This window comes from Rhamphochromis longiceps, linkage group LG15, assembly GCF_057381845.1.
Source record: "Rhamphochromis longiceps isolate RC_006_pf linkage group LG15, R_longiceps_female_GT1.1, whole genome shotgun sequence".
NCBI classification, from domain to species: domain Eukaryota; kingdom Metazoa; phylum Chordata; class Actinopteri; order Cichliformes; family Cichlidae; genus Rhamphochromis; species Rhamphochromis longiceps.
The window spans coordinates 30,768,199-30,784,005 of record NC_140571.1 but is presented as its reverse complement, the minus strand read 5'-3'; the positions used below and the strand labels follow the sequence as shown (position 1 = coordinate 30,784,005).

At 42.4% G+C, this 15,807-nt stretch overlaps 1 protein-coding gene across 1 annotated transcript in view; it reads left to right on the top strand.

Annotated features, from left to right (window-relative positions):
• The window catches only part of tnfrsf21 (tumor necrosis factor receptor superfamily, member 21), a 263,648-nt gene that overhangs the window by 98,182 nt on the left and 149,659 nt on the right, over positions 1–15,807 (top strand). Inside the window, exon 4 of the mRNA XM_085381445.1 lies at positions 1,139–1,404. Within this exon, the coding sequence (XP_085237571.1) occupies positions 1,139–1,404 (266 nt within the window). The remainder of the gene's footprint in view (positions 1–1,138; positions 1,405–15,807) is intronic.

Sequence of the window (15,807 nt, the reverse complement as noted above, 5' to 3'; positions counted from 1 at the left end):
ACAATTTTGGAGACGCGCCATTGTAATAATCTCAAGGGTAATGGGAATCCCAATTGAACTGTACCCAAAACTATGGATTCTAGGTGACACAGCTTCTATTAACGTGAATTACTAGAAGAAATATTTTATTTTACTTGCGAGTACAGCGTTGAAAAGATGTATTCTGCTATATTGGAAATCTGAAAATCCTCCAACACTGAGACACTGGATTAATGAGCTAGTGTCCTCCTTTGACTACGATGACCTGGATGACTGAGAACCTTCACAGACATAGTGTCCTACTGCACACCTGAGAAGATATCGTAGTGTAAAAGGGAAGTATGAAACCTTTGAAAAAATCTGGGGCCCCTTGTTGGCAGTACTACCGTCTCTGGACTTGACAGATTATAGTGGTGACTCAAAATTCTTAATTGCCCCTTGGGGATAAATAAAGTCTTTCTGATCCTGAACCCCCCTGGGTCTGTTTTAAATTGATCCCCGGTTCAGCTTTCCTGGCTTGACTTCCTGATTGATGTGGTTTTACCGTGAAGTGCGTTGATTCCTGAACACAAGAGTTTCTATAAATAAGTGTGAATATAAACTGTCTAGATATAGGAATGTAAGGAGATTGAGAGCCATACAAGGTTAGAGGGATGGGGGGAGGGTGGGAAAAGTTCGTATAATGTGTTCTATACTTTTTGTTTTGCTGATTTTATTTGTTCTCTTTTGTCTTGCATACTGTCTCCTAATTCTTTCTTGTAATTACCAATATTGTTATGTTATTATTATTATTATTATGTTATTACTTTTTGTGTTTGGTTTTCAGATTTTTGGAATTATCCTTGAATGGCATGAAAACAAGAATATACACTTAAGAGTGTTCCTGTAGTCACAATAACTTGCCATGTTGTAGTGAGTTGTAGATATTTGCTTTGTGTCATAATTGTGAGCTTTTTGTTTTTGGTTTTTTTTTTGTTTGTTTTTCAAATTTAAAAATGAAAATAAATCTTACGAAAAAAAAAAGATTGGTGATTAGTGCAATCAATTTACCTCTCCCCACTAACTAATAAGGTTTTTCTCTTTGAATAACCCATTAGTTCCTGAACAAATGATCACATGTGTTCTCTAACTGTTTTTTCTCCATCTTTTGGTGTTTTAGGAGTGGATATCCTGAAGCTCGTGGCAGCCCAGGTGGGCACGCAGTGGATCGACATCTATCAGTCGCTGGCTAATGTCACAGAGCGTGAGGTGGCTGCCTTCTCCAACGGCTACTCTTCTGATCATGAGAGGGCGTATGCTGCGCTGCAGCACTGGACGATCCGGGACAGCGATGCCAACCTGGCCAAGCTGATCAACGCCCTGCACCGGCAGCGCCGCATCGATGTGGTGGAAAAGATCCGCTGTGTAATGGAGGACAACCCACAGGTAGGCCTAATTAATGTCGAGGACAGACAGTCTACTGCCCCCCTGCCCTGTTTTCACTGAGGATATCTGTAATGTTGCTGTCTTCACATCTTCACATCCAGAGGTGGGTTGAGTATCCAAAAATTGTACTCAAGTAAAATAAAATAGTAAAATATTATTACTCAAGTAAAAGTGAAAAGTAGTTGTCAAAAAAATTGCCCAAATAAGAGTAAAAAAGTAATTGGTGAAAATGTATTTTTTAAATAAATGCTATCAGACAAACATAAATAAATAAATATACAAATGTTAGTATTTTCAAATAGAATATATGTATATGTACAATTCTAATTTCCAGATTTCAGTTTTTCACAACATAAAGCCTTTTTAACCAATATCTACAGTAAATAATATAAATATATAAACAGTGCAAACCATTTCCAGTGACGAGATATGCTGTAAACTTTATATTCATTTTTGCTCTAAATGGCACAGCAGCCTCAGAGAAAACATTAGAACATAACATGTAACATAAGACTGATATCAAACTAACCAAAGCTAAAAATATATTTAGAGTAAACTTACTGCGACACGTTTCCACAGGTTACATGAGTTGAGTTTTTTCACGCTGAAAAGTCTGTTTGCTTTGGCTCACACTGTAGAAACCAACACTGAAAATATAGCTGTTCTTTTGTACTGCTTTTAAGTGAAACAATCTTTGTATTGTTTTGATACAAAACAATCCAACTCTTCAGTTGGATGGTGTTCATCCAACTGAAGAGGATGAACACCAAGGGTGTTCATCCTCTTCAGTTCTAGCGGAGACAGTTGACTCTGCCATGTTTTCATGTGTTTCTTCTTTCCATGTATCTACACGCTACTTTAAAACACTTGGGCCGCTCTGTCCGCCACAGTTTCAAACTGGTCATGTGACTGCATCTGATTGGTAAAGGAGTTACAAGAAACTCCACTGGCAGAATGATCCATTATTAGCAGTATTATGTAATTGGGGCAGGGATAGCTCAGTAGGTAAAGTGGTCGCCCCATGATCGGAAGGTCGGCGGTTCGAATCCACTTAACGGCTACCCTGAGGTATCCCTGAGCAAGGTACCGTCCCTACACACTGCTCCCCGGGCGCCTGCTTAGTGGGCTCCCTACTGCTTCACTGAGTGAATGGGTCAAATGCAGAGAAAAACAAGTAATTTCCCCATGGGGATCAATAAAGTATCCATTATTATTATTATTATTAAACTGATTATTTAAAACAAAGTAATGAGTCAAATTTTGCCAAATATTGCCGAGTAAAAGTACCTCTCCAAAAGTTGAAATTGTTCATCTGGACGTAGCGTTTTGTGGGAGAAACATTTTGTGGGAGAAACGTTTCGTCACTCATCCAAGTGACTTCTTCAGTCTCAGCTGACTGCAGTTTTCCCCAATCTTATAAACAGTTGAGACGCATTTTTTCTAAACACCAGGTCTCTGTGGCTTTTAAACACGCTGCGCCAAAAATTGGTCAACCCCAACGATGGGGTCCCCTGACACAAACAGAGTAACATAGTGTACGCTGTTAAGTGCCAAGAGGATTGCCAGGATTTATACATCGGGGAAACCAAACAACCTCTGGCTAAGAGGATGGCACAACACAGAAGAGCTACCTCGTCAGGCCAGGACTCTGCAGTCTATTTACACCTACAGGCCAGCGGACACTCTTTCAAGGATGAGGATGTACATATCTTGGACAGTGAGGAACGCTGGTTTGAGCGCGGAGTCAAGGAGGCCATTTACGTGAAAAGGGAAAGACCATTTTTGAATCGAGGAGGGGGCCTAAGGGTACATCTTTCGCCATCTTACAATGCTGTGATTGCAGCCATTCCTCAACTCTCTGTGAATGGGACTCATGGCCATTGATCAGTGGTCTTTGATCAGTGGGTTTTGGTCAGTGGTTGTTGATCAATGGTAGAGATGGACCAATCCGATATTACGTATCGGTATCGGTCCGATACTGACCTAAATTACTGGATCAGATATCGGAGAGAAATAAAAAATGTAATCCAATCCATTAAATATCACAAAAGCACCTCACAAAACTTGCGACACGCCGTAACTCGCCTCATAACCTTAGCACGTCGGAGCAGTATGCATCACGTGATAGAGCGGCTGTGGTGTGCGAGACCTGTCGGTGGTCTGGTTCAGCATTTGGAGCCGGCATTTCATCTCCGACAAAGTTATCCCCGAGAGAAGTAAAGCAAGTGTGTAAGTCCATTTCTGAATGTTTGTAAAGCATTCCCACGTTAAGCTTAACAACCGATTTATGGAGCGACTGCGTCTTCTCTGTCCCTCCCTCTCCTGCTGCTACTTCAATCATGAAACTGCTTAATGATCAGCTGATCGGCTTTTCTGTCGCGACTCCGTCTCTCTTGTTTGTTTTAAGCTGTTGTTAGAATTTATTTAATATTACTTTCTACACCAGGATCCTTTTCTACGTAGCTGACGGCTGGTAACTGTGCAGGGGCGGATCTAGCAAAGTTTAGCCAGGGGGGCAGGTAAGGCATTAACAGGGAAAAGGGGGGCACAAAGAAATACTTTTCTTTCTTATTCTCATTTAAAAAGTCTAGCTTTTATTAAATAATTATCTGACACCCAAAGTTTTAATTTGATCTAAAATGAATAGAAGTCCATTACTGTATATAGTAACTATTATGTCTAATATATACCCTAGTAAGCTATAGTACTTTTTCCTTTGGGAAGGCACCATCTGTGCAGTCTGCAGTTCTGTTAAAGAAAGATGTTGAATCTATTTAATATTTCTTGAAAAATAATTGATTTCTGTGTATTTTCTTTTCACACTGCATCAAATTAAGGTTGATTATGTCGATTAAGCATCATGAGGTGGCGCGTGAGGAGTGGTTCCCTATTTTTTATTTTTTATTTTTTTTGCTGGAAGTTAGGTTGCTTAATATTTACGCTAAGTACTCTTTAAAATACCAGAATAGGGAGGATGGTGTAGGTTTATGTTTATTAGATTGATCAGTATTGCTGAACTATGAAATTTTTTTTTTTGCATACAGGTATAACAGAATAGCTTTAGTGTTCTTGTTTTTTAAACTTGAGTATGAACTTATACAAAATGCAGCAAGATATTTAAAAAACAGTTTTATTGATTAAAAAACACTATATCGGATTCATATCGGTATCGGCAGATATCCAAATTTATGATATCGGTATCGGACATAAAAAAGTGGTATCGTGCCATCTCTATGGTCATGAGAATTTGCATAATTAAGATTAAGGAACTGACCTCCCAGCTCATTGTTCCTTCTCTGGGCTTGTTTCAGTCATTATGCAAATGTACTGTTTATAAGATTGGGGAAAACTGCAGTCAGCTGAGACTGAAGAAGTTATTGGGATGAGTGAGAAAACGTTTCTCCCACAAAACGCTACGTCCAGATGAACAGAATCAACTTTTGGAGATATACTTTAAAAATAAATGTTTTTCAAAAACTTACTCAAGTAAATGTAACGGAGTAAATGTAACTCATTACTACCCACCTCTGTTCACATCACATCGTCAGCTCTGTTCTCTGAATGTCTCTTCTACTGACAGCTAATTTTGGAGAACATCTTTCCAATATGTCCCTCTGAAGCTGATCCCTCTGGGTTACTTCACTTGGACAGATAGAGTTGACATCTAAAAAGCTTTGGATGAGATTTTAGTCTCTTTGAGGGCAAGATGAACACTGTGTAAACTACAGAGTAGGCAGCAGTTCATTGGAGCTTTTCAGTTATTTATTCTTTTTTGGTGACATTTGTAGCCTGTGTCTAAAATACATGACAGTACTTAGTATTTAAAGTCGGATGCTGTATTATGTGATTCAAAACATGTTAGATGTTATTTATCAGAGTATTTACAAAGCTTTGAAAGAATAGCCTGCTAGCGTGCTGTAGCTTAGACATCATCTGGGGTACATTTGGCTTTGAGAAAAATGTTTCTTCAGTGATGTGTTGAACATCTTATGTTATCCAAGCACCTAGTGTTGCATCTTCCTTTGCACCGTTGCTGTTTGGAGAGGATAGTGAAAAGGTCTTGAGACATGCCTTTTTTATGTTTATTAAAGTTCTATAAGTATGTATTTCTTTATATTTTGTTAGGAAAATGGATAATAAATCATTAATCTTTCCAAGCCTTTGGTTTGCTACAAACACTCTCTGCGTTAATGATCTTTGGTTATATACCAGAATACTACTGCATTTGTATGTTAATAATATCTAAGCACGGTGGCACAGCAAGAAGGTCCTGAGCTGTGATACACTTCTAGCCAATCATTTTACGTTTCTGAGGATAGTAGGCGGGTCCAGGTACGTACGTTCTTTTAGAGCAGAGCTACAGATTAAAAATGCCCTAGGCGAAGCGGTCAAAAGTCTGGCTGTACTTCACAGCAAAATATGCAAACTCAGCAGCCTGCAACAAGTGCTTTAAGCTGATACTGTGATACTGTCAAAGGAGGTAACACCTCAAATCCGATGAAACACCTGGCGACGCATAGCGTTTTTTTTTTTTAAAGCCAAGAAATGCGCTGTATTTGATAGCTTGCTGCGAGACCTCACACAGAGTGCATCTACTGCGGGTGTGGTGCCTGTTATCAGACGCGGAGTTAGCAACATCCCCAAAAACACGAAGAGGAGAGTCCTGACCCCTAGCCTTGCCAGTGTAGCAGAAATGATGATGGATGATGATGGCAGCAGCAACCGTTCTTCTCTGCGTGAGTAGCGTGAGGCTAACCACGTTATTACATTAATGCATGTAAGGTGAACTAGCAAACATCATCATCATAGCTACATGCGGCTGTCTTCTTGTTTGATGGCAGATGCTCCCTTCACCCTGGCCAAAAAGGCTAAAATGACCAAAGAAAAAGAGGGAAACAGTTAAACGAGAGGTTTTTGGATAAAGTTTGTGTTTTTTCCATTGTTTAAGCACTGCTTCCAGCCAAGAGTGATACCATATATGCCCCATAGCTGTAGAAAAGGCTAACATTGTTATCTTTTTACAAAAACCAGCTGAACATGAGGTTTTTGGACCAATTTTGTGTTCTCCATTCTTTAAGCACCGGTTTGAGCACCGTTTGAGCACCGGCACCGTTTCAAAAGTACCGATTTGGCACCGGTATCGGATAAAACCTAAACGATACCCATCCCTAATGATTACACAGATATTTAAATTTGGGCACCAACATATAATGACACAAACACATTTTTCCCATCTTCAGATGAGTATATTTTATTTTTGTGATCCTCACCTGCAGATTTTCTCTCAAAAGAAGGCAGAATTCAAGAGACAAAACAACGTGGTTGTCAAAGTTGTGAAGCCCATCTGTCCACTCCTGGTATCTGTAGACCATCTGGCACTGAGGACACAATCTATGGTGTGTTGAAACATCTGTTAAAGACAAATCACATTAATGTCATGTAACAGGGCAGCCCTTAGTGGCTGGAAACACAGTGAGACAGACCAAGGCAAGTGTAGTGGAACAAAGTATTTATTTGCTATATGGCTCTCCTTAAAACAATTAACTTGTCGAGCTTCTTCACAGCACAAAAATCCATCCTCTAATGACAACTGGCAGCCTTAAATATGTTCAGCTGTCACAGACTTAACCATTATTCCACTCTCAGGTAAATTCTTAAATCCCAACCTTCCACCACAGTATACAATATATCAATAAGAATAAATAAATACATAAATACATTTTCACATTTACATATTAATAAATACTTCACACTTTAATGTTACACCAAACCCAATATTATAAAAACCCAGAAACCCAAGCACAAAAAGATTCACCACACTCTCTTTACCAATGGTCTCTCCCGGAACCTTTAAATGGTGTCTGGACCCCCGGGGAAACATTTGCCCAAACACCTTGAAGAGGACACAGGCAAGAAAGGTGAGTAATCATTAACTTACAAACACTTATTTGCACCACTTTTATTCCTAGATTTCACACACACATGCATTAGTTTTCCTTATTGGTAAACCTTAATCACAATCTCAATCACCATTCTTCTCTCCTGACAGACAACCACCACATTCCTTGATGAGGAGCAGCTGTGCAGGATCTGAAACAAGGCTACCAACTGATTTTAAAATTCCCAATAAATAGTCAATAAATATTTAAACTTCTTGTGTGCAAATCCATGCTTAAAGTGCAATGCTCATAAAGTACTTGATAAGGTGCTTTTAATAAAGTGAAAGGTGTGCTCTAAAGTGCTATACAGACAATACAATATAAATAAATGCAGTAAGGGAGTCCTCTTCCTTTTTTTTTTTTTTTTTTTTTTTTTTTAAATGACATCAGAAACAGCAGTATGCGACATTACGTGATGGCAGATCTTCAGTTCATCCTTTGTCATTTTTTTTTTTTTTTTTTTAATAAATAGGACAGGGGGAATGAATGAGAGAAAGAGGGGGAGAGAAAGAAAGAAAACCAAAGGGGAGAAGAGACGGTGAGAAGAGGGGGGAAGAGAGAGAAAAAAAAAAAGAACTCCTGGGTCACCTGTATGGAGAGAAAAAAAAAAAAACAAACAAAAAAAAACAAACAGAGGAGACAGCAAACAACAAAGAGCAACATAATAATAGAGAAAACAAAGCACCATCACAATAAACTAGCTAGTCATAGATATCAATATTTACTAAATAATAAACGATATTGTGCAGCACGCAAGATAGACAGCGCACAGTGTGCTTTGAGGCAGCAGCCAAGAAAGCTTTAGTCCGCGTCTGTGAATACCCATGTGTGCATACCTGTGTGGATCAGCATGCTTGCATTCCAAAGGTTTCTCCATGTAATGATCTGCTAGGGAGTGTGGGGGGGCCACAGCCCCGTCCTCCAGGGTGTGAAGCGGGTATGGAGGAGATCAAAACTCTAGACATCCAGAGGCCCCCAGAACACAAGAGACCATGGAAGACCAACAGAGGGGCAGCCGCGCCACTGTTCCAGTAAGAGCTGAGGAGAGTCCCAGATGAGGGCTCGCCCAGCAGCCGCGGAGCAGAAGTCAGGGGGAGTTGCAGTGACGCGCCCGTGAGCTCCGCCGGCCCCCAGCTGTGCCTGAGTGACTGAGCCCCAGGCCGAGAGGCCGGGGGCACCCCACCTCCAAAGGGGCCCGAGCGAGCCCCAGGCCCCAGGCCCCGACAAGCGGCCGCCAAGGAGTGAGCCGGTGTGTACCCGGACGCCCACCCCCAGACACAAAGAACCACCAACACACCGACACCTGAGGGAGTCCGCCACCAGCAGGGGAAGTGGTGGTGGGTGGAGATAGGCCTCCAAACCTTGGAGGGCCTGAGGTGTCCCCAGAGAGGTGGCGTCTGATACCCAACCTGACATATAGACACAGACATACAGGCACACACAGACACAAACATCCATTCCCACCCTCATGCTCTCATATGCACTCACTCCACACTCAACCAACGTGGAGACAGACATAAAGAGACGCTGTACACACAATCACACTCCCCAAGCGTACTCTACAAACCGGGTCTAGGTACCCTTGCCCCTGGAGGGGGGAATTGCACCCAGACCCAGGTGGTGTTACCCTTTTCCCTGCGGTGGGGAGAGGCAGACCACCCCGACTCCGCAGCAGCAGGGAGGCCCCACACCCCAGACCGCAGTCGGACGGCCAACTCCTCCTACTAGCCCTCCCTCTCCAGCAGGCCGCAGAGAATGGGGGTGGGAGAAGACTCCAAACCTCCCTCCACCCGCTCATTGTAGTGTTGATGCATATGTGTTCTAAGGTGCAATTAAAACCCAGGAGGGCATGGAGCTACCTGCCAAGGAGCAGCAGGTAAGCGCATAGTCCCTCCTGCTAGCCCTCAATGACTAAGTGTATTTAAAATTGAGAGGTGGGCAACGACGTCAGGGGTGAGGTATACACCCTGATGGTAATTTGGACTCCGTGATTGTGCCCACCCCCAAGATCCTATATGTATGTGTAATGAGAGTGTGAATAATGTGAATGTCTAAGTTGTGGGATAAAATTGAGGCAGAGGCAGCCAGAAGGGGACAGGGGGGGGGGGGGGGTAGCCTCCTCTGCACCCTGGTGACATACCCCCACTCCAAGGCCCTGCATGTGTGGGTGGTTGTGGAGGAGCGGGAAGAGGGAGGCAGCTGGAGATGGGGAGGGAAGGAAGGGAGGGGCAGGTAACCCCTCCCTGGGGCCAGCTCCCCCGCTGACCCCAGTAGGCACTCCCACCCTTCGCGACCCGCCAGGGAAGGGGGGCCCAGGCCCATCAGACCGGGGCCCAGTGCAGTAGCGCCCTCCGGCTCCACAGAGCCCTGGACAGTCCACCCAACCCCACCACAGAGAAAACTGCACCCACCCCACCATCCACACATCTTCCAGACTACATAAGACGGTAAACGCCCAGGCTGAGATCTTCCTCCACCTCTCCTGTATCTCCCCCTCCTGCAGAGAGTTCCTGAAGAGAAGAAAGCTCCTGCAAGATGTGACCATCCCCCCCACCAGTTGAAGAGCCCCCCAGGCGGCTCGACGCACCGGCGGCACCCTGCTCCAGGGCCGGGCCCCCATGCACCCACCCACCCACAACCCCGGCAACACACCAACCAGGACCCAAGCCCCCGAGGCCCGGCCCGGGCCCCAGCCCAGAGACGGAGCGCCCCCAGAACCTCACGCCCATCCCGGACCCACCCAGGGGCAGCCAGGTTGCCAGGTCAGTAACCCACGTCCGTCAGCACAGACCCTCCCCTAGCCCCGCTGCACGCAGCCGCGAGGAAACAGTCACCTGAGAGCCAACAGAGCCCCCAACCGGACGTGACCGCTACCCCGGGTTGAGCCCCCCAAGGAAGATGCCTCCGGGGAACCCCCCGACGCCCTAAGCCTGTCCCTACCCCCTCACCAATCACAACAGTGAAGGCGGGACCAAACTATGACCCCCCACCCCCACTAGGTGATGGAGGTGATAAAAGGGGCCCAGAGCAATTGATCTAATGTGGTGGCAGAGGCTGTGTCAAGACTAATGTAATCTAATAGATAATTTCTGTATTGGTTAGAATTAAGATTATTTTTATTTTTCCAGTTCATGAGGACTGTTTTCTTGGCTATGCATAGGGCAGTGAAGATCATATGGGCTATATTCTTTTCTGAAGTGACATTATCTAAGCTGCCCAGTAGACACACTAAGGGGGAAGTTGGAATGTTACATTTCAGACACTTTGATAAGTATTCACATATCTCGCGCCAAAACTTTTGCACTGGTGGACAGAACCAAAGAGCGTGGATGTAATTGTCTGGTGTATTGCCTTGACAGTGTGAGCAGTTGTTGGAAGATGTAAAGCCCATCTTGAACATCCGATGACCTGTATAGTGCACTCTATGAAGTATTTTGTATTGTATTAATTGCAGACTGGGATTTTTAATTAATTTAAAAGTTTTTAAGCAAATCTGAGACCAGAAGTTTTGGTCTAGGTTGACTGATAAATCTGCTTCCCACTTTGCAGTAGGAAGGGATATTGATTCATCTAATTTAGAGAGTGTTCTGTATATTTTAGATAATAATTTGGGGGATTTAAGAGTAAGAAAATGTGCCGCACTTAGTGGTGTTTGTAATTCAACTTGACTGAGGTTAAATTTCTTTTTTACTATGGATTTAATTTGTTGATATTCTAAAAATCTTGTCTTGTTGATCCCATATTGTTCAACTAGTCTGTCAAATGGAATAAATTCTGTTCCCTCTAATATATGTTCTAAGTATTTAATTCCTTTACAACTCCATTCTGGGAAATTAATCATATTATTGTTTTGTAATATGTCAGGGTTATTCCAGATAGGTGTACGTTTGCATGGGATTAATGAAGACTCCGTTATTTTTAGAAACTCCCACCATGCTGTTAGAGAAAAGCTGATGTTGATACTTTTAAAGCATTCATGTCTTTTGATGTTTGAGCTAATAAATGGTAGGTCTGAAATCTCTAGATCCTTGCATAGTGCCTGTTCAACATCTAGCCAGGGCTCAACTAAGAAGGTATGTTTTAACCATTCTGAGATGAACTGAAGCCTGTTGGCTAAGAAGTATTGGTGAAAATTAGGCAGATCTAATCCTCCTCTATCCTTGGTTCTTTGTAGCGTTTTTAAGCTAATACGCGGGGGTTTATCTTTCCAAAGGAATTTGGAAATATATGAATCCAGAGATCTGAACCAATCTTGTGATGGTTTGTTAGGGATCATCAAAAATAAGTAATTTATTTTTGGCAAGATCATCATTTTTATAGTGGCGACCCTTCCCATGAGTGATATGGGTAAAGATTTCCATCTAGTCAGATCGCCTTCTACTTTCTTTAGAAGTGGGATGTGGTTTAGTTTAGTTAAGTCTGGAAGCTTAGGAGAGACATTAATACCTAAATATTTAATATTTCCGGATTGCAGTGGGGCAGAGGAAGAATTATGGAAGGAGCAGTTAATGGGGAGAACTGTAGATTTTGGCCAGTTAATTGAATAATCTGAAACTCTTGAAAACCAGTTTATTAAAGTAATTACCTCAGAGAGGTTGGTTTGTGTGTTTTGCAGAAAAAGCAACACATCATCCGCATAGAGACTGATTTTATGTTCTATGTTCTTACATTTTATGCCCTTAATTGTTGTAGCCTGTCTAAATGCTGCTGCTAGAGGTTCGATAAAAATTGCAAAAAGTGAAGGGGAGAGTGGGCATCCCTGTCTGGTGCCCCTCAGGAGACAGAAGCTGGAGGATGTCTGGTCATTTGTTCTGATACGAGCCGTTGGGGAATTGTATAATATTCTTATCCAGTTTATGAAAGAGTTTCCAAAACCAAATTTGTGTAAAGTTGCGAATAAAAATTTCCAATTAACTCTGTCAAATGCTTTTTCTGCATCTAGAGATAATATTATGGTTTCGATGTTTTTATCGTATGAGTAGTCTATTAAATTAAGTAATCTACGAGTGTTTGTTGAGGAGTGCCGACCTTTTATGAAACCAGTTTGGTCAGGATGAATTAAGAGGGGGGTCATTTTCTCTAATCTCTTTGAGAGAGCTTTGCAGATTATTTTAAGGTCTACATTTAAAAGAGAAATTGGACGATAGCTTGAGGGAAATAAAGGGTCTTTGCCTGGTTTTAGCAGGAGACTAATGTTGGCAGAATTTATATTTGGTGGTAGTCTGCCCTTTTCCTCGATTTCCTGCAACATGCTGTGGAATACTGGTGCCAAAATTGTCCAGAATTCTTTGTAGAATTCTGCAGGGAAGCCGTCTGGACCTGGAGCCTTATTATTGGGAATACTTATCAGGGCTTCCTGGAGTTCACTTGGCGTCAGTGGCGAATCCAGTTCCATTGCTTGACTGTCTAGTAATTTTGGAAGAGTTACGTTGTCAAGAAACAGATCAATTTCATTTTTAGATGGGTTTATTTGTGGTGAGTATAAAGTTTCATAGAAATCCCTAAAAATGTTGTTTATTCTTCCAGGATCATATATTGTGTTCCCCGATAAATCTTTAGCAGCACATATAGTTATTTTTTCTTTATTTATTTTTAGCTGGTTAGCTAGAAATCGACCTGATTTGTTACTGTGTTCAAAATTCTGCAAGCGAAGTCTTTGTATAAGGAATTGTGTTTTTTTATTAATAGTTTCATTTAATTCTAGTTTTGTTTTGCATATTTTGTTCAATGTTTCCTGATCTTGGTGGGACGCGTAGGCTTCTTCTAATGATTTGATGTTTTTTTCTAATTCCTGAATATTTTTGTTTTCTTCTTTCTTTTTGTGTGATGAGAAAGAAATTATTTTACCTCTCATCACAGCTTTCCCTGCTTCCCATAGAACAGAAGCAGATATTCCGGGAGTGTCATTAAAGTCTAAATATGAAGTCCATTCCTTTTTAAAGTATTTAATAAAGTCTTCATCTTTAAGTAGTGATATATTAAATCTCCAGTTTTTACTTGGCGTAGTATTATTCTTGTGCATTAGTGTTAAAGATACAGGAGCATGATCGCTGACAGCTATAGGATGAATCTCAGTGTCTGAAATGTCACACAGCAGTGAGCTGCTGACCAAAAAATAATCCAGACGAGAGTAAGAGTGATGAACATGCGAGAAAAAAGTATATTCCTTACTGGTGGGGTGAAGAGAGCGCCATGCATCGCAAAGACCAAAGTCGTTCATATACTGTTTGATTATATTTGTGGACTGCCAATTACGCTGAGTTCCTGTTGTGTTGAGCCTATCCATTTCTTCATTTAGTCCAAGGTTGAGGTCACCGCCAAGAATGAGTGTGCAATCAAGGTGTTCAGAGAGTGCACTAAAAAAACCGTGGAAGAATGAGGGTTCATCAACATTTGGACCATATATACTAACAATACATAGTTTTTTGTTCAATATTGATAGTTTAATAATTAGAAATCTACCCTCTGGATCTATAACTGTATCGAGTACTGTAAAATTAACATTTTTATGTATTAAAATTGCTACTCCCCGTTGTCTAGAATTATAACCGGCTGCAAACACGTTAGGAAACTCAGGTGTTTTAAGTTCATTTAAACCTGTGACAGGTTTGTGAGTTTCTTGTAATAAAACAATATCTGCTTGTAGTTTTTTAAGCTGGTTAAATATTTTTAACCTCTTTCCTCTGGTGCCAGCTCCATTTACATTCCATGTGACAAACCTCAGCATGCCCTTAATTGTGCGTGTATGTCTAATGATGTATGCTGGGTGTTTCGTTTAGACAGGTGGAGAGAATATGGAAACATCCCTTGTTTGTAAATAGAAAGAGAAAAAGAAGTGTGGTGAGAGACTCCATAAGTCTGACTATGTGTGTGAATATACACTAATATGAACAAGCGTGGCTTGCTTATGTGTCCTGCAAGTCTGTGCGTGCTGTGAGGCTGTTGTGAATGTGCTGCCGTTGAGCTGATGTGTTTGCGTGATCGTGTTGTGAAAATATGGAGAAATTGAGGGTGTTGTTTGTAGGTGAGTGGGGAAGTAGGTGACCACAGCAGTGAAAGACAAGAGAAAGAAAGAAACCACATGAACTGTGAGCGACAACAAAAAAAAAGAAACGAAACGGAAACATTCCAATTAAAGCAATGACGGAGGGTGACGGTGTTATATCTGCTATGACATCATATTGATATTACTAGCTTAAACTCATGTTAAAGGAGAAAGTGTGAGTGAATAAGAAAAGAGTGTAGCGGGTTCTTATCTGGAGTGCAGTTAATATAACCACGGTGTGGTGCCGAGGTCGCGGTAAAGCTGTCCGTCCACGTAGAGCCGGTCCACGGCGATGACAGCACGGGAGCCTTTCTGGATGAAGCTACGTCGAACTGGGAACAGGACCTTGCGTCGTTCCAGGATCTCTTTGGGGAACTGGTCGTTCACGCTGAAGTCCGTTCCTTTCAGCTCTCTGCCGCGACTCTTCACCTATTCCTTCTGTTTGAATTGACTGAATTTGGCCACAATAGGCCGTGGTCTCCCGGTCCGCGACCGCGCGCCCCCCAAGCGATGTACTCTATCGAAGTCGATGTTCTTTACGGTGTCCTCCGGCAGCTTCAGGTGGATTTTAATGAAGTTTTTCACCGTTGCCTCTGCGTCCTCTCCGGCAGTTTCTGGAATACCAGAAAACACAAGATTATCTCTCATGCTACGGGCTTGTAGATCGATAACGGACTCTTTTATTTTTTTATTTTCAATGTTTAGCTGGGTCACGTTATCGGTGAGAGATTTAACCGACTCCCGTAGCGTGGCATTTTCAGCGGCAAGCGTTTCCACCTGCTGCTGGCTGAATTCCAGGGATTCTCTCAGAGATTTAAATTCCCGGTGTAAAATCTCCACCAGGGACAGCCTCGCATCGAAACTGGACAATCGCTTGTCGATTGACTCCAGGATTTCTGCGATGTCTTTGCCGGCAGGCGATGTTGTACCGGGGGAGTCTGCCTGGCGACTTCTCTTCGATGACGGCGTCTCGATTTTGGCCGGGGAAGATGCACTCTGGGCCTTATGCATTACTAAATCTTGAAAACAGCGGTCGATGTAATCTTGGAGAGCGTCTAAACTCTCCCCGTTGTCCTCCAGGGTGTTAGAGATGATAAAACAGATGTTGTTAGTTATATGACAATTGATTAGTATATTTGGTAATACTGAAGCTTGGAAAACCTTTGTTAAACTCTATGCTACCATTTGCTTTTTCTCCGCCAAAATCTCCGGCGTCTGACGTCACCTACAACATCACTTCCGTCACTTACCGTTCCCTCCGTCACTTACCGTCAACTTCAGCGGGGGAGTCCTCTTCCTTACATTTCCTCCTCCCTCTCTTAAGCGCGAAGTGCTTCAGTCCTCTGTCATCCTAGATAAACAATCAGCAACCACATTTGACTTCCCCGGCCTATACTGGACCGTAAAGTCATAAGGCTG